Source organism: Mauremys reevesii, linkage group 1, assembly GCF_016161935.1.
Source record: "Mauremys reevesii isolate NIE-2019 linkage group 1, ASM1616193v1, whole genome shotgun sequence".
Taxonomy (NCBI): domain Eukaryota; kingdom Metazoa; phylum Chordata; order Testudines; family Geoemydidae; genus Mauremys; species Mauremys reevesii.
In genome coordinates, this window is record NC_052623.1 from 85,993,942 (window position 1) to 86,012,955 (window position 19,014).

At 41.7% G+C, this 19,014-nt stretch overlaps 2 protein-coding genes across 3 annotated transcripts in view; both read right to left on the minus strand.

Moving 5' to 3' along the window:
* Window positions 1–3,426: 3,426 nt before the first annotated feature.
* On the minus strand, window positions 3,427–5,713 carry POU4F1 (POU class 4 homeobox 1). Its single transcript, XM_039497437.1, has 2 exons — window positions 5,287–5,713; window positions 3,427–4,494 (listed from the first exon to the last, which is right to left on the minus strand). Exons 1-2 carry the CDS (start codon window positions 5,407–5,409, stop codon window positions 3,472–3,474), a joined length of 1,146 nt encoding a protein of 381 aa, XP_039353371.1. The 5' UTR covers window positions 5,410–5,713; the 3' UTR covers window positions 3,427–3,471.
* Window positions 5,714–15,294: 9,581 nt separating this feature from the next.
* Window positions 15,295–19,014, minus strand: part of OBI1 (ORC ubiquitin ligase 1) — a 31,992-nt gene continuing 28,272 nt past the window's right edge. The window contains exon 6 of one of the 2 annotated variants that reach the window (XM_039510947.1): window positions 15,295–17,975. In XM_039510947.1, the coding sequence (XP_039366881.1) occupies window positions 16,421–17,975 (1,555 nt within the window). In that variant the 3' untranslated portion in view covers window positions 15,295–16,420. The remainder of the gene's footprint in view (window positions 17,976–19,014) is intronic. The other variant, XM_039510943.1, reaches the window with a different exon arrangement.

Consider the following 19,014-nt stretch of genomic DNA (forward strand, 5'->3'; position numbering starts at 1 on the left):
AACTTGATAGAAGTTCTGAAGATATTAGGTTGTATATTCTAGAATAGATCCGCAACATTTTCCAGCCTGGAGAATAATTCTAACTTTTTAGCAACAAAGTTGAATTCCCCGCTCAGGCGATTATATATTTATTGACAATATATTGGAATGAATTTTCGCCCTCTTCAGCCTTTTTAAGAAGCAAAAGTTTAAACGATCCTTGTGACCTGTTTCCCTCCACCCCCGGGGCTATTTTCAGTGAGTTGGTTAAAAAGGCCCCATTGGTACTTGGGTTTCTGTCCTGAAATTTTCAGATCCATTCAACAGAAAACAGAGCATTCTGGTTTTGCACAGTTTCCTACCATAAAATATAGGAAACTCTGCAAAGCTGTTCTTTTTTTTTTCATTATCTGTTTTATTAACATAGTATTTTCTTTGTACTCGATAAGGATTGTACTTAATACAAAACAAACTTCTTTACTTTTCAATACATACATTGGTCATTGTTGTATAATACAAACGTGTTGTCCTCTAACATTTCAGTTTGGGGGAAGATTTAAAAAAAGTTTGTAATTTATTTTATTTGTTCATTCCTGACTCTCCAAAAATGATATCCGGTAATACTTTTCTATAAAATAATATTTTTTACAAATGCATTTATTAAAAATTCTGATGACATTTCAAGTTAATAACACAGAAACAAGTCAATTTCCGGTGGAGGAGATCTATTTTTTTAAAAAATACCTTTAGTGCTTTTGTTTTTAACATCAACAGTTGCTTAAAATCACAGCTTTTTGAACGTTTTATTCTTTACTGAACATCACGTTAAGTGTCTTGATTCACAGATTTACCGGCAAAATTAAAAAGATTTGGCTAAAATATGTCTACAGAAGAAATAATCCCAGCTATTAAGTAACTTTTTACATTTGGCATATGATCTAGTCACAGGTCATCAGAAAAGAAAGAGGTTCTTTGATCACTTGAAGCAGTAGGTGGCATCCTATACGTTCCTAATGAACAATTGCATTTACAACGTCAGGAGAGATCAGTTTATGATTTTCATATTTATTAACACAAAATAAAAATAAAATATTTTGTTACATAATTAAGTGCAATTAGGCCAGTCAGAACAACATATAAACCTGAAAGCACCAAGCTTTTTTTTCTTTACACATATTTTGTCGGTGCATAATCCTTTCCAGCAAACTGAAAAGAAATACTTCAGAAGTCCTTTTTAATTTTACTTTGATTTATATTTTCTGCAGTTATAGAATAAACTTCAAGAAACACACGCAGCTAATATATAGTTAATTTTATTCAGAGCACCGATTTTCACATAAGAGCTATCTCAAAGTAATGATTTCTGAATTTAGCAGAAAAATACATCTCTCACTATTTTTATTTTTTGGTAGAATTAGTTTTTGTCTAACGGCTATACCTTGAATTTATCAACCGTGCCTCAGAAATAAACAAAAAAAAAGATGCACCCAATAATAAACTATTCTGTTTTCATGTTTGTTTTATTTGTAAGTGTGCTGGGACTTATCTCCCTGTTGTATTTTGTGTTACAGAAATATTTCTGAAAGAAATAAAAGTAATATAGTAAAGACACAACCAAGGAGAAAGCTCAGCAAACATACATGGACAGGTAGATAATTCAGTGAGACATTTCAGGATCCACACGTGGTTGCAGTTTGTAACCATTTTTTGTGTATGTGTGGTTGCATTAACGAAAATATTTACAATCATCTTCCTTTTTTTAAAAAAAATCTAAATACAAGAACGTGACAAGAATGTTTGTGTTCTCGGTGAAAACAGGCAGTAAACTGTGAAATTACACCATCCACAAAAGGTTCTACCAGAAGCTACTCTATTTTTAGTGCTCAGTTTCAAAATGCATAGAATGTTTGCGCTGCAAACAATGATACACAAAATAATTAAATAAATAATCAAATAAATAAATAAATAATAGCGAGACCTTATCACGGATCTTTCTGTGCCTTTTTTTAGGTCATGCATGATTTCAGTCTTTGTTTGTTTTAAACAGCAGGGCGTTTTCTTTTCAGAAATGCCTTGTTATTAAAGCCTTTCCAATAACACCAGACCCAGTGAATGTCTTTTGCACACAGCTGGTATTTTATCCGACGAGCTCTGGCCCCCCACCCCCATCCCCGAGATATAATGCACCTTTATCTTTAATAATACGGAATAATTGCTTTGCTTTCCAATTTGGGAGACTGTGATAGTGCAAATGTAACCATACAAAACAATTCCTCTACCTAACGTTTATTTACAATAAACGATTTTTAAACCCAAATGTTTCCCCCCTCAACATGCAGACCCCGCAGAAATAAATGTCGTTTCAGATCCTGCCTCTTTACATTGGTGATTTCGCTTACCTACTTATGTAAAATAAACCCTGTTACTAACAGGAAACCTTCTACCACCGCAATCCTCTAAACCTCTCCAACAGATTTAGAAGAGATGCCAGAGGGGAAGGACACATTTAACCCCGAGATTTAATGACTCAGAGCATGTTTTCTTCTAACGTTAACAGGGCAGCCAGGGCAGTATAACAGCCAACGTATGCATTGTATCTCTAGCTAGATGTATCTCTATAGAGATATGGATCTCTCGCTCTAGATATAAACACAAAGCACACACAGGGAGGAAAAGGAACAAAGGGGCAAGTAACTTTTTATATAGCTAGTTATAAAAATGGTTGGCTTCCCTAGCAGAGGGAGGGCAGAAGAAAGGGAAAATGTCTCGGAGTATAAAGCCTGTGACTGAGCATTCACTCTCTACTCTTACCTAGCTAGTGTTAATGAAACAAGGGTCAGAATCTCTCCCTCTCCCCGCTCACTCCCCAAGGCGTCCGAACCGAACTGGGAACTGCAAAAACATCCCTCTCCAAACCCCCAGTAACACAGAGAAGAACCATCACGAAGCCTCATTAAAAACAGTTAAAACCAAAAGAACAAAAAAGAGACCCAAACAAAAACAATGAGCATCATCACCAATAGTTTCACCTTCTGGGTTGTGTTTTTTTTTCCTTTTAAAATTGGTGACTCAGGGGTTTTTTAATGTATTTATTTGTAAGTTTTGTGTGTGTCTCTGTGTGTTTACGCTTGAATTGTTCTCGCTCTCTCTTCCTGTAAAGGGGGCGATCAGCCTGCAGAAGTGCCCCCCATGGATTTCTAGAGCATTTACTTTTGCTCTTCTTCTGGTTGTTCTCGTTTCTTTTCCTTTAGAATTTTTTTTCTCTCCCCTACATTGTTCCTTGGTCCCCAGGAGATTTTGAGAGTGTCTCTGGTCAAACAAGAAGTCCACTGGCTCCTCCAGCCCCCTCGCCCTTTCCACAATCTCCCCTCCCACTCGCACCCCCCAACTCCCTCCCTTCACTCCCAGCTCCCCAACAGCCCCCCCTCGGTCCCCTCCCTTCGCCCACACTCCAGGGGATGGAAACTTGGCGCGTTGGTTTTGTTGGCTTGTTTAGTAGGTGGCGGAAAATTTCATCCTTTTTTGCTTCTGTCTCTGGTTGCAAAACCAAACCCGCACCACGTTCTTTTTCAGGTCCAATTTCTCGGCGATGGCGGCGATCTTCTCGGAGGAGGGCCGGGGCTGCACGGCGAAGTACGCCTCCAGGGAGCGCTTCTCCGGGGCGGCGATGGAAGTCCGCTTGCGCTTCTTCTCGCCCCCGTTGAAGAGCTCGGGCTTGTTCATTTTCTCGCGCTGGGCGCCCTCGGCCTCCTCCAGCCAGGCCTGCAGGATGGGCTTGAGCGCGATCATGTTGTTGTGGGACAGGGTGAGCGACTCGAAGCGGCAGATGGTGCTCTGGCTCAGCGAGCCCACGCCGGGGATCTTCAGGTTGGCCAGGGCCGAGCCCACGTCGGCCTGGGTCACGCCCAGCTTGATCCGCCGCTGCTTGAAGCGCTCGGCGAAGGCCTCCAGCTCCCGGGGGTCCGTGTCCGAGTCGCAGATGGAGGCCAGGCCGGCCGCCCCCACCACCGCCGAGGCCACCTGCCCCGCCGCGCCATGGTGAGCGGCCACCAGCCCCGGGTGGGGCAGGCCCGAGGGCATGTTCATGGCGGCCGGGTGCGACAGGTGGCCCAGGCCGTGCATGTGCGAGTGGGGATGGGCCGAGGTGGAGATCAAGCCCCCCCCGCCGCCGCCGCCGCCTCCGCCGCCTCCCCCTCCTCCTCCGCCGCCGCCGCCGCCTCCGCCGGCCCCTTCGTGCCCCCCGCCGCCGGCCATGAGCGCCAGCGACGGGGAGGTGATGTGGTCCAGCAGGTCCCCGGGCTCCAGCGCCTGGTGGTGATGGTGGTGGTGGTGGTGGTGGTGCGCCAGCGGCACGGTGGAGGTGGAGGTGCACGGCACGCTGTTCATGGTGTGGTAGGTGGCGTCCGGCTTGAAGGGGTGGCTCTTGCCCTGGGACACGGCGATGTCGACGGCCGCCAGAGCCTCGGCCCGGGCCAGCAGGGTCTCATCTAGGCTGGCGAAGATATTGCTCTGCAACTGCAATCGACACAAAAGGGGGGAGCATAGGGGGGCAGAAAGGAGAGTGGGGTGGAGAGAGACGCGGGAGCGGGGTAATAAAAGGGCAAACGCCGAGGAGAGAGGGGAGGCGAATTGGGGAAGAGAGTAAAGTGGGGGTGGGGAAAGCAGGGGCAGATGGGGAAATATAGTGGGGGAGACAGGGCAGGAGGGAACAGAAAGGGGGGAGCAAGCCGGGGGGGGGGAGAAGAGAGAATCACAGGGGAGCCCAAGGAGAGGGGGAGTGAGGGAATGGGGGAGCCGAGAGAGGGGCGAATAAAAGGGAGCGAGCAGGGAGTGGAAGAGAAAATAAAGAGAGGAGGAAGGTGGGGAGAAAGAGAGGAGGAAGCAGGGCAAGGAGTGGAGGAGAGCAGCAAAGGAGAGAGCAGGGAGAGGAGGGAACCAGAAAGCGAAGGAAAGTGAAAGGGGGGGGGCAAAGAAAAAGAAAAGAAAGGAGAAGAAGAAATGGATATGTAACTCTCAGCTGGGGAATTGTGTCAAACACCAGCGCGCATAAAGAACATTCCTTTCAGAGGCCGAGTCATAAAAATTAATACCGAAAGTGGAGGAAGTCGGAGACTCGTGTGAACACCGCTTTCAAAAAAGATCACAGGCGCTCAGATGATTGCAGAGGAGGACATGAAAAAAACATTAAGCGCCGCTTGTCAAAATGTGCCTCGCAGCGGTTTTTTTATTAATGCACATACATGCAGTATACAGGGGAGAGGGAGAGAGAAAGAGAGAGAGAGAGAGATGCAGCGGCTTGCCCCTTACCGGTGGAGTTGGTAGACAGGCTCTTCTTATTGCTTCCGAGCTGGAGTGCAGCGAGGGGTACTTGTGTTCAGGTAGGGTGGGATGCATGGCAAAATGCGGCTGTTTGCTGTTCATGGACATCATCTTGAAGGCTTGGCATGTAAATCCACAAACACTCCTGAAGTAAGGGGAAAAGTGCTCTCCGGGCGCTCTCCGGGATGAGGGTGCAGCGGCAGATCCCACTGCTGGTGCCGCTGTTTCTTGGCGCTCCCTTTGACCGCACCGTGAGACTCCCTCCAGCCCTCTCGGTCTCACTTATCTGTCTGCTCTATCCTAGCGCTGGGCTGAGATGCGCTCTGCTTACACCTGAGCCCCACATCTCGTGGCTACGGACCCGCAGACTCTCGCGAGAGCTTGGCGCTACGGCTTTGATAGACATCAGCTGTCTCCCCCGGCCTCCGCCTCCCCGCCTCCCGCTCTCTCCCTCCCCGCGCCTTGTTGCATCTCCTTGCGCGTTTGCACGTCTAGCCGGTGCTGGAGTTTGAGAGCTGCTCTTATAATGACCACCAGAAAGGACAGTGCAGGTGCTACACCTGTAGCTGCAACACATGCGCATTGCTCGCCTTTCTAATCGGACACAGAGACACCAACGTGCGCATCTATGTATTATGTGCCTGCATGTCCACCTGCGTATAATATACGTACATGTATACATGCCCAGATCTTACATGCAATACAATGCAGTGTGCATGTCTCTATAGCTGTCTCTGACTTTGTGCATGCTTAGGTGCTGGTACCTGTAATGTACAGATCTGATTTTATACCTGGTTTATACCTGGTGTCTAATTACATACAGATAATTACATTATCATTATTTAAAATAATAACTAGATTCTAGCCAAAGAGATGTTAATTTCCTGTGCTCCTGTGTAGTCCTTCAGAGAGACTCTCAACACAGAAAGTGACAGTTTTCCAGCGTAAGCCTGTTACTTTTAAGAATTCTAAATAAGCTCCTTGAGAATAATCACTGTGACAGACATTGGTTTGAAGCAGTCAGGGTCTATTGATTTCCATATAATTTCATTTCTCCCCCATCTAGTTTTGTTGCAAATATTATTGTGTCAGGCACCGCTAGTGACAGCCACTTAGCTCACAAGGAGCATGTGCTTTCTACATGGGAAACACTGTTGAAATGAAATTGTGCATTTCCTTTTTTGCAGCCTGTAAAATTTCTCTTCTTTAATCGTGTGAAAACCCACGTCTCACTCCAGCATGACTTGAAGCATACAACAATCACAAAGCCTTTTTATTTTTAAAACTACGGGTAGTTTGGTTCTTTTTATGAAGAGAGAACACAGGGAAACTAGTCTGAATCGCCTTCATAGAAAGGAAAAGGAGGAAGAGGCTGGAAAATAACATTGTTGGAATTCTTTTTTGTCTGTGTTTCTCCCCAGTTTTATTGTTGCATTTAAATGAAACGGTTAGGAAAAAAGAATAGAAAAATGATTCGCAAATATATTGATGACTAATATTTTGGGTTATGGCCCGATCTTTTTTAGAGTGGAATTCTTAAGTTAAAACTGGTGGCAGCCAAACCCTTTAATTAACCAACCTGTAAAATTGTCTCTCACGTTTATGATCAACAACTGGGATTAATTTGAATCCGAAGGGAACAACACAGGTGATGCCAGTCCATTGGGGCACTCTAATGATAACCCTGGGTGATAGCCCAGATGTTATCACGTCTGCTCCAGGAGTGATAAAGACAGGCACCAGGAAAAAGCAGCCGGGTGTTTGTTTGATGCAGTGATCTGATAACCGATCTGCCATGTGTCACCCTTAAAGAGTGCCGGGATAGCTGTATCTCTCATGCACTGAGATTCGTCTATGTACATATATACATATTCGTATACTATGCATATACATATACCCCTCTCAAACACACACAGAGACAGAGAACATATTAAAATCCCAAGTAAAGTCCACATTTGTCATCATACGTCTTTCTCCAGTTTCTCATCCAGCCTGAGAAGAAAGAAAGAAAGAAAGATGTTCAATTACTTGTACGAGAGAAAGCCGGTCTCCATCCATTATTGTGTCCCCAGGGACTGCTGAATGCAACTTTATCTAGGAGGGGGGATGAACTAGAAAGTGGCAATTCTGGTTTTAAGGGGGAAAACCTGTATCGAAATCATTGTTTAAGAGGAACAGTATAATAACTAACATGCTTTTATTAACAATTCATGATTTACCCTAGCTTTTTGAGCTGCCTTGTTTTGTAAATTGAAGATCAGCAAATGGGGAAAGGGTGCATTTGATACACTGTTTTGAAGTGAGACGCGTATGGAAAATGCATGCTGGAGCCTGATGCAAACCAACCCGCATTCCTTTGCTAATAGAATAGATATAACGGTAAACCAATCAGCCACACAAAGATAATGGGCTTCTCACCTGACGCTGAAGATGGAGATACTCAGAGCTGGACAAATTTATCTGGTTAGCCAGAACGCTGGCCAAGTACACTCACCAGTGTACATCGGTAGAGGGAACGCTCAGTGTAAATGAAGATTGTTCAAGTGATGATAAAAGGAGGAGAAAGAGACATGTATTGTCTATGGATTATTCCATGGGCTTTCTTTTTCCCCTTCTCGCAAGCCAAGATATCATATAGCATGTTCTCCAGATAGCTCATTAGTGACAAACAGAACTAGATATGGTTGGCCCACACCTGTTTAGTAGTTCTATTTCTTATACTCATCAACTACAGTGGCTTTTTTAAGGGCGTGCGGGAGAAAGGAGAGAACCTGTGCCTAGAGGAAGGTGGTGGTGGCCGTTAGGAACTCGCATACCAGGAGAGAGTCCACTAAAAATAATTAAATCTGTACGTGAGCCAGAGCCACGCACTCTTCTCTCTCTTTTCTCTCTGGCTACCAATTCTGAGGTTGCTCATCACACCACGGATTCTGGGCTCCTGATTGTAAACCCTTAACTTCTTACCTCTACAGCAGCCTTCCGTGAGCTTTCAACCATTAGTCAGAAGGCCCGTAGTGTCATTAATAACATCACCCTTCGGTTTTGGCTGGTTGGGAAATACTCATATGGTAGCGATTGCACCACTTCTAGATGGCTCCTGCATTGTAGACAGGCCAGCTTGGGTTGCCACAAACCAATACATTTATTCACAGTTATAAGTCGAGAATATAGCCTTGGGCATATCTGCCCTGGGTGAAAAGGCATACAGGAGACGTTGATTTGGGGCAGCTTTTGCTTTAAAGTTTACCAGGAGGACCAGCAACTCATGTTCCTTTTGGTCCATTTATTTCCCTTTACTTCGAAAAGCTCAGCCTTGACTCTTTCTTCCTGCAACTTCATCTCACTGATTTAGCCCCAGAGGAATATTATTAAGGGTTTTAATGTTAGGACTGGCTTTGGAACTACTGTTTCTACCAGCACACGTAACATCTGTTCGAAGCCAATGGTTTCTGTTCTTTCTGTTCCAGGTCTTCCTGGAGCGCTAACAACCTAGCGCTGGAACGGGGGAAATGGACAGTATGTCTGGGAAGTATGTCAGCATAACGCCTGTTGGTTTACTCAGATTGGCAAGCACCAGTGGAAGTACAGCTTCTACCTGGCTGTAGATGCATTGCAGGCTAGTTATAGTGCACTCTTCTGTTACAAATAGTCCTGGGCATAATTTTTGTGCAAAAATCCCATGAGGTGGGTGGGGAGTGTGTTATGATCGAAGATCTCGCAGGTACTTGACATGTTTTTCAGGAGCGTTTTTGTGCTGGACAGTTCCCCATTGATACGGGACCCCATGCTGCCTCATGCCCCATTCACTCAAGTTTGACAGTTCCAGAATCTGTAAAAGACAATTGAATTTAGGGCTTAACCCCCGGCCCTGTCTGCTAATGTACATTCGGTAACAGGGGTTTGGATAATGTTCTGTGGTGGCCAGCTTTTGTCCTGCCCTTCTTTTTATTATGTTGGAGTCTTCAGGCATTGAACGTAGTTTCAAAGTTTAAGCCTCAATCGACTCTTTCTTCTCTGATCTCTTCCTAACAGAGGCCAAGAGCGGGAGTGGAAGGTAGAGAGAGGCGAGACTTTCACATTTTTTTAGTCTCAACAATTATTTGAGTCTCCGTGGCTCCTCGGGTATAATAATAATAAAACAAATGGCTGAATGAAAAGATAAACCAAGCCTCATTCGTAGTGCTTTGGGCACTTTTGTGAAGAGAGGGATGGGAGTGGAGGCAGGGGAGGAAGAGAGAACGTTTCAAAGGGATGGTTTTAAACCACAATCCTCTTTCGGTCCCTCAAGAGAAAGCCTAAAATGAGCCCAATCCTGCTTCCACTGAGATAAGTGGCAAAACTACCATTTTTTTCAATGGGCGCAGGATCCAGCCGATTGTGGTGTTGTGCACTTCAGATTTCACTCCTCTCTCTGCTAGCTTTGTAAGCAAATACGTCTAGGTTGAGTTGTTGCTCTGTCCTCAGTGCACCTCTTTCCCTTCTTCGTTTTCCAGTTTCTGTGACAGTCACCAACACAGCCCCAGGCTACACCTGCAAATACACATACCTATCCACACAGAAAGTCAGTCAGTCTCTCTCTCTCAGATCGCAGAGGTATGGACATCTCACGGGCCCGGCAATATATTTTATTTTATTTTAATATTCGCTGTTATTCCTATTCCTAGTGGGTACTTCCATTCTCATGAATACTGATAGTAATAAACTTGCAAGCTCCGAGCATGAGTTCACTGGAGATATGACCATGCTGTAGCTCCACTTTTATGGGCAAACATACTCGATAAAGGGACGCATATCTATCTACCTACCTATATATGCATTTACTTGTCTCCGGTACTTTTCTCCTGTTTCAAATGTAAGAAATAGGCAGATTTCCTTAATTGACTGCACTGCCTATCCCGAGAGCTAATAAAGTAAACCCCCTATTCCCACAGTAAAACGATGTATAAATTAATTACTGTAACCCATTGTATTTGATTTCCCTTTTTAGGATTCCCAAAAGATGAATATACTAAAGCTTGGGATATTAAGCTCTAACGTCTCATCATACTTTGCTATATATTCTGACTTTAAAGAAAAAGTCATTTAGGGGTTTATAGAAGATCCTGCATTAATCTCTGGTGCAGTTTTATTTCAAGAATTAGATTGACTTTTTATTTGCTCTACCCTAACATTTCTCTGCGTGTTGGTGGTAGCACTAAAAGCAAGCCCAGGGTACCTGTGTTATTTGGTAAGGTTTACTGAAAGTCAATGTCCCATTTAGTATAAAAGCTATTCTCCCTTTAGATGATTAAACTAACCTACCTTGAAAAAAAAAAGCCCTAAGGGTGAATGCACAAAAAGTATTTCCATGTCCTAATGAGGACTTTCCTTACATCAGCAAAGACCTGCTAATTACTGATGTACAAGCTGCAATAATTGCTTTTGCAGCCAAAGTGTAGAATGTTGTCATATTAAAAATTGAAACTCTTGATTGTGAGTTAGGTCCCAAGGTAATTCAGAGCGTCCCTTTTCGGGAGAACAACGGGGCTGGAGGAGCTAGTTCTGGGTCCAGTAGAAAATTCTGCCGTTCTAGCTCTGTCTGGTAAAGTTTCTGGTTACTATTTTTAAGTGATATACGCTAATTAAAAGGCACACCGTGAAGGGCCTGCAGCATAAAAGTCTCCAGATCACATTACACTTCAGCATCATTTAAGCACCATCGGTAAATGTATTGCTAATTTTATATATATATATATATATATATATAATACAGACCATTGAACACTCTCTGCTTCATCTCCCTTAGACAGCGCTCCCTTACAGCATCCCTACCGTGTCTATCCCGTAGCTACTGGTTTCCTTACATAGGAAACGACTCAGAGAGGGGCTTGTAGAGGGGTAGAAGGACGATTAGAAGTTAAATCTAAAGGCGCTCTGAGATGTGTTCAATTGCCAAAATACAGAGCGATGCGCTCGCCTCCCAGTCTCTGCACAAATCAAAGCACGTTCCGAGGGGCTGGGAAATAGTTGCCTTGTCATGTAACACATTGCCCTGATTTATTATAAAATTTTAACGAAATCATGCATATTTTAACAGCCTTTAATCACTGCATGAAAATTTAATTCATGAACTGGAGCGCGTTTAAATAAATGAAGTGTTAATTCATTAGGATTAATTAATTTGTTAAAGGTTTGTGTGCAAGGTTAAGGTGGAAGAAAAACTCTTTGTTAGTTTCGTGTCTTAATCACCAGGTTTTGTTAGCAGTTTAAAAAAAAAAGGTTTCTGTGCTGCTCATGAGGCGGGGAAGAGATGGGGACCAGAGGCGAAAGAACTGAGGTCTCATTGAGTGGGTGACAGCACCACACAGAGGGAAGTTTACTGCAAATACAAGGGGTGAAGAGTAACTTTCAGCCCAAACCTAGACATGGCGGGACTATAAGGTGTAGACAGCTGGGCCGGCTTTAGTGACATTGTTGATTTGGGGATGGGGATGGAGCAGAAAGGAACTCCTTCCTATTTGCCTGAGTGCTGATGAAAGAATCTACTCCAGACTAGCCCAAGGCTACACTAGCCCAGCTTTGCATAAACTGGGGGAAGAACACACTGAGCAGAGAGATCCTACCGCATCTACAAATGGATATTTTCTTCCTTCTGTCCAAAGTTCCTGTTTTGAAGGGGGAAAACTAAGTACCAGGGATAGTACACAAGAAAAGGGGGGAATAATAAAAAGACAGAGATATGGTCCTACTTCCACTCACCCTTGATCCGTGTTAGTTCTTTCAAAAAGAACACCCCTGTAATTTGGGGGGCACAGTTAAAAGGGCTTATTTAAAATTATGCTTTTACACAATTTAAGCTCATTAGAAAATATTACCAAAGCTTTTAGCCTTGCAGTTCTTAGGGAATTAAAAAAAAATTAAACTCATTTCTTGAGGGGCTGTAACCCAGACTGAAGCACTAAGATGTGTGTAAAAATGAAACTGACTAGAAATAAAAGTGAACCAGACTCCTTTCTCTTCATTCTAGCCCAAGTGTTATGCAAAAAAAGGGAAACACTGCCCTCACCATAAGCTAATAGGAAGTTGTTACAACTGACATTTGATTGTCATTATATATATATAAATAAGATCTGCTGCTCTCCCTAAGCATTCTGGTAGTTGCTTGACAGCAGGCACACAAGCATGTGAAAGCAACCTATTAAAGTAGGAGATACCAGAATCCTGAAAATAATTCTCAAACTTGATTTGCTTTTCTGGGGTTGCTCTCTTCCAGCACCTCTCCCCCCTCCCCTTCCTCCCTTTTCCATCCTACCCAACCATCTCTCCCACTCAGGTCTTTCCTAGCTCTCTTTCTCCCCTCCCTTCCATTACTAAACCTCTTCATCTGAAGAGCTGTCTGTAAAATGTATTCAAGTGAAGGGCTTGATACAACCACCACAACAGCAGAGGGAAAACTAAAATTTATTAAACCAACTGTTTGAATTACATCACTTGTACTGTATATTGGTGTACTCACTCTTTTGCACAGGCCTATAGTAGTATGTAGGCCAAGAGGAGAGAGAGTTGGAACCTTGCCCGCAAAGTTGTTTTTTTTTTACATTGAAGTCACAGCCCTAGGTGAGTAGCTTAGGTCACCAAGTTTTTAACACACCACACCCGCCAAGGCTTCACTAAGATCATCTGTGCAGGTGTTCTAAAGTGCTTCTGGAACATTGCAGCCCTCAAATATCTGCTCTTTTGATTCTAATGTTAAGAAGCCAGTTGGGCAACTCTCATCCCTAGCCAACACCGTCTTTCAATCTACTACTTTGACTGGTACAAATTCTTTTAAAGAATCCTATTTTATAAGCCAAACAGTTACAAAATTCAACAAAACAAAAAAAAAAATGAAAAAACCTTGGAGAGCACTTCCCCCGGTAGCAGGAACATAGTTAATTGCAAGAGTCAATGAACAGCTTTGATTTAGTGATGAGTAGCAGTAAAACCAGGTCCTTTAGAGTACAGGTGGCATTCACTTTTAAACAAAGAGGGAGGAAGTAGGTTTCTCCTTATGTTGACTAGAGAAAGGATTGGTGCTAATGATGCTCTCTGGCCACCTCTTCTCTGAAGACCATATTGCCATGTATGGTCTGTACATCAGAAGAGGAAAAGCGAATAGGGATATCTCCCTCACTGCCATTGAAAATTTGGAAATTACATATCTTGTGCAATAAGCTAACCCACATAGTAAGTTAACTTGTAACTGCCTATTTACTGACCGCTATTGTACACAGCAGAATTAAAGATTTTAACAGAGCTTGTTTCAGCAGGACCTAGCCTGACTTAGAAAAAAAACTTTGCAGAACTTAAGAAAGAATATTTTCTTAGTAAGCTGCAGGCCGGCTGTCTATTTCTTGTTATTAGATCAAAGCCCACAACAGTTTAATTTGTATCAGAGTGAGAGAGAGAGTGTGTCTCTGTCTACATGTTCTTACTTAACTATATGTAAGAACAGTTTAACAAAGATTAACTTGTATTTAAATACATTTGTTAAAAACAACATTAAATATAGCAAAAGATTGGATGAGAGGAGCAATAAAAAGCCTGAAGAATACAAAACTTATAAACAATTAACACATTTTATGGGTTTTTCAATTGTGTAAAAAAAAAATTGTTTCACTGTATGAGATTTAATGTATAGGCTCTACATGTCACCAATCCTTTCTGTAAACTTTAAATCAAAAAGGAGTTGCTTACATATTACTATTTACTGATATAGCACCCTTAAGTGTGTTAGGTGTTTTACAGAGACAAGGTGAAGTAATATCTTTTATAGGACCAACCTCTGTTGGTGAGAGAGACAAGCTGAGCCCAGGCTCCAGCCTGAGTCCAAATGTCTACATCACAGTTAAACAGGGGCCAGCAGTGGGAGTTTAATCGCCGTGCAGACATACCCTAGGACTACTAAGTGCATAAAAGTGAAGCATGTACTTCAGTTTGCAGAGTATTAAGGGGCTGAGGTGGACAAGACAGAAAGTGGTACAAGTTTAAACCCTTGCCCATTTACCACTTTTTTTAAGTTCTTAACGTCTCTTCCATTTGCATGACTAAAACTAAACAATGTCTATCAAAAAATGCTGCTTAAAAATCAAATCACCAGGATTACCCACACAATAAATATTTTCATATATTCTGACTTGAATTTAGATAAGACACCAGCAACCATTCATGTTGTTACTTAACCCTATCAATGAAAGTTAAAATGACCGTGTAAAACAATGGATTATGAAGTGCAAAATTTACATTTCAAAGACCCAAGGGCTTGGTCAAAGAACTACAAAGAATCAAAATAAAAATTAACCCCAGCATTTGGCAATTGCATGTGTACTTGCATGATTTACTATCAGTACAATGGTATTTTAAACAGAAGGTAATTATGGTCTCTGAAAAAAAGCGCTAACACAAAGTAATCCTGTGATTTACCTAATTAACTAGGGACAGCCAGAATTAGTGTCCAGAACAGGATGGCCCCTTAATTTTTGAACTGTATAAATTAAGACTGTACATTGACAAACATTCCTTTTCTTGGAGGATTGACCCAGCATCAGCTACAGTCAGAGGTGCTATGGAATAGGCTGGTGTCTGGTACTGGGGCTTGTAGCTGCGGCTGAGATATTGTGTTTGTGGCATCTGTTCCAAAGTGGTCACCAATATTTGTACATAAGTAAAGCCACACTTGTTGCTGAACATGTTCATAGAAAATGCAAAATATATTCTAGGTCCAACTGTTGACAGAATTACAATATTTTTATTATAGTGTTAGTCCAAAGAGTTTCCAGCTGTATATCCCTCTAATGAGGTGGGCTAAAGACAGTTTATGGATTTCTTGTCCTTGATCCATCGATAGACATGATCTGCCCATTTGTAAGAAATGCCATCATGGGGTCCGTTTAGGATGACAATTCCATGTCTAAGATAAAAAGCATATTTAAATTTTAAACACAATAAAGTATATGGTAATGCAAAGAGACCAATCTTGCTTTGCTGCTTAATTGGTCTCCTTTCTGTAGCAGATCATCAGATTATGTTGACCTATTCAGTACTTAATGGAAAAGTCACCTGCAGAAAGGCTGAAACTGATTTCCACCAACTGCATTGACGCTGACACCAGAATGGCAATGCATCCAACAGGGAGGGGGAAGATGCGAATTTATTCAAAAATTGTAACCCCAGTCTTATAAAAGTTTTATACACAGTTTTCAAAATTATAAAAAAAAGGAAACTTTTCCAATTCTTCCTGTGCTAGTCCAATATCTGAGGCAACATCAAAGATTATAGTGCTTATGACATCTTTTATTCAATTCACATAGAAAAGCATGCAGTATTAATGTAAAACAGTACAGTATTAATGTAAAATGTTCAGTGCACATTAGGTAAACAAGTCATTAGCATACAAACCCATTTTTATGGTCTACACAGGCGTACTGAACATGTTCTGAACAACAATGCTTTGTGGAAACTAAATTAAAAATTGTGCTTAACTTTAAAAAAAAAAAAAGGCCATGTTTTCAGTCTTAAGGAAGAGAGGTTTTCCAACTGAAATGCTGAAACACTGAAACAAGAGAGAGGCTGCTACATTATATACACACTTTAAACTACAGTTTCAGTATAGAATAGTGCCATGCAAATAGGTCTAAGCAGCAGTAGCAGTTTCCTCTGGAAGTAAAGTTTTACAACAAGAATTTACAGTGTTTTATGGCAAGTGAACAATTATTACCAGTAGCAGCGTTACAATTACCATTACCGTGTAGCATAGGAAATTAAACTTTTAAAAGCAAGTCCTTTCCCCTATAAAGGGCTGGTTTAACAAGAACATTTAAAATTGGGTCATATTCAAGGAGGACATTGCTGCTCAAAGAGAACTTCACATAAACCTGACAATTAAAAAAAAAAAATGTACAAAACAAAACCTATCAAAGAAGAAAGCTCTGAATGATTCTTCTCTAAGTGAAACAATTTGGGGTGCTGAGAGAACATTCTGCTTTCACTTGGTCAAAAGGGACAGAATCAGGTCACATGGAACTCACCAGAAATCAAGTTCACTCGGGCATTTTTAAATGTTCCCATGTTGACACTAAGACTATTAACTTCAATTCAACAAGAGTTAGTTTTTAGTAGTTTTTGAGGGACTAGCACTAGAAAGGCTGCTTTGAATTTTTCTTTTGGTCGACTGATTGACACTCTTATGTTTCTTTTCAGGAATAAAGGAAGAAGCCCAAGGAGACTGAAGTTGGTTGTGAAGATTATGAATCTCAGATGACACTTTAAAAATAGAGGAACCCAACTTTTGTTCTTCAAATAGCCTTTGCGAGTTACTGAAAAGAAAACTTTGGGAAAACTCTCTTTGAAATAAACAGTTCTGAGGTTTGATTTCACTAGTTTCTGAATTTCGGCCTGAAAACAATGGGAAGTGTTCATTCATGTCTAGTCCAGATGGAGAGAGGATTGAAAATGTAGTAGGTTTCCAATCTACCAATTGCTCACTTGATTCAGGACATTTTACATTGTTTTGTTTGTTCCTTTCTTCCAGCTTCTTATCTGATTCATTCAGGAGTTCAGAACACTGTGTTGACTTTGAAAGATTCTCAAGCTCAGAGGACTTAAAGTTGTAGTAAGGACTCTTGCTATTGTCAGATTCTGACATCATGGAGTCCAGCTCAGAAATTTTGTCAAGGTAAGCGGCATCCATGGATGCTTCACTGGACGTTCTTGTGCGGTTCATTTCTGAAGAGCGGATAGTATGTAATCTTTTAGATAAAAGAAGTTCATGCTTATCGCTGGACTTTGCCAATGGCTCTCCTGAATGACTAGTAATTGCGTTTTGCTCTGAACCTTCAAAATCTAAGTTTTCAGCATAGTTTGTTGAGCAGCTATTCCAAAACACTGGCTTTGCTGAAGTAAAACAAGTCACCTTCTTCTGGCTGTTGCAGGGGCTTGCACTATGATCTGGAGAATCTTTGTTGCAATCATCTGAAGTGTCACAAAAATCATCAAACTCCAGTTTCCTTAGAAAGGCAGATGGCTTCCCCGTACTCTCTTGTTTTACGAGTGGACTCTCTTTGATATCAGGGGTGTTCAACTGGAGACAACTGAGAGACAAAGAAGGTGTACATGGTGCTGGAAGCTCATAAAGTTCTTCATCTTTATATGGTGCACAATCCTCGCCTTTATCCCACTGTGGTTCTAAGCAGGCATCCATATTTGTAGCAGCTATATCCAGGAGAACTTCCTGACACCCTGAAAATAGTTCTTTGTTTGTCGGACGATTGTGCGTGACTGGCCCATTTGAACTGTCTTGACTAGCAGAGTTTGAGCAAGCACCATCACTATCTAAGAGTCCATTACCTGACAATTGCTCAAGACTGTCAGGACTTTGGCTGGTAGATAAAGTCTTTTTCTCTAATCTTTCTACTTGGCTTTTCAATGATGCGATGTCTTCTTCACTGCTTTCACTTCCTGTATTATCTGTGAAAAGTGCTCTCTCACTAACAGTACTCACATTTTGGGTTTCTCCACTTGATCCTTTCAGCTGCGTAAGCTGACCTTCCAGTTCTTCTATGTACTTGTCACTTCTTTCCAGTGCTTTTTTCAGACGGTTCATTTCACGTTCACACTGCTCTACTTTGGACTGAAGCGCAGCTGCTGTAAACCTACCAAACCTGCAAGAAATGTGAAGAGAGAAAATGTTAAGTAGAAAGAATTGATTTGTGCTACGTTTTTTCAAACCTTCACACAAATAAATTTCCTAATCTAGTTTCAAGAAGAGACAATACTGTCAACACACACCATGTTAATTTGAAAGTAAAAAAATATAGTCCCATTCGGGATTGTAGTTACCGGCTAGTAATGAAAAAAAATCATATTGTATAGGTGGGAGGTGAATACATGAAACACCTCTACCACTCAAAGTTATAGTGAAGCAATAACAAGCAGAAGATTACCCTTCCAGGGGCTGGATCTATCAATTCAACTCAAATATGCATGAAGAATTATCCCCTAAAACAATGGCAAAGATTTATGGGAACATTTGAATGGTGGTCCACATCTTGAAATATTTACATTCAATCATTTTCCTACAGTAGAGCAGAGTTTTACAATACATTTCTTACACAATGTCACCTTGTCAAATATAAAATGCCAATATGAAATTCAGAAATTGCAACAATCCTTAGAGGTGGTTTTAAATACTTATTTGGACCATTTCAATTACATTCATCTTAGCCTCTCCTTGGGCTTCACACGTACTTTAACTTAGTTCAGTGCTACCTGGTTTTATAGGTTTCACCATTGTAATGTCAATCTAATTACACTTCCTGGATCCCAATATATAAAATTGGCATTTGTGATTGCAAGAGTGGCACATAATACTTTTGCACAATTTCTAGCTAAAGCATTTGCAAAGTTACAAAAGAAAGTGTAGATACCCCCACCCCACTCTTACTTTAGGGAAGGTCATCTATATGCCTACCCAATTCTAACCTGCCTCTGACAGGTAGGCATGAGGGAATCTCCTGCTCCATCTGAGACTTTTAATTTACAGAAAGAAAAATTCAGTTCGGATATTATGAGGAGGGAAAAACCTGCAGCCACTTTAAAAATCACATCATCTATTTATGCTGGGCTACTTGCTTTTCCCCCTATGCACAAGCACTGATTTGCATTCACTTACAAGAGACTATTACCAGGCACAGAGACTGT

Excerpts from the sequence above, each read along its gene's own strand:
- POU4F1 (XM_039497437.1), bottom strand. The coding sequence starts at position 5,409 with ATGATGTCCATGAACAGCAAACAGCCGCATTTTGCCATGCATCCCACC. Across the intron at positions 4,495-5,286 it reads CCTGTCTACCAACTCCACCG|TTGCAGAGCAATATCTTCGC; the intron begins GTAAGGGGCAAG and ends TGTCGATTGCAG.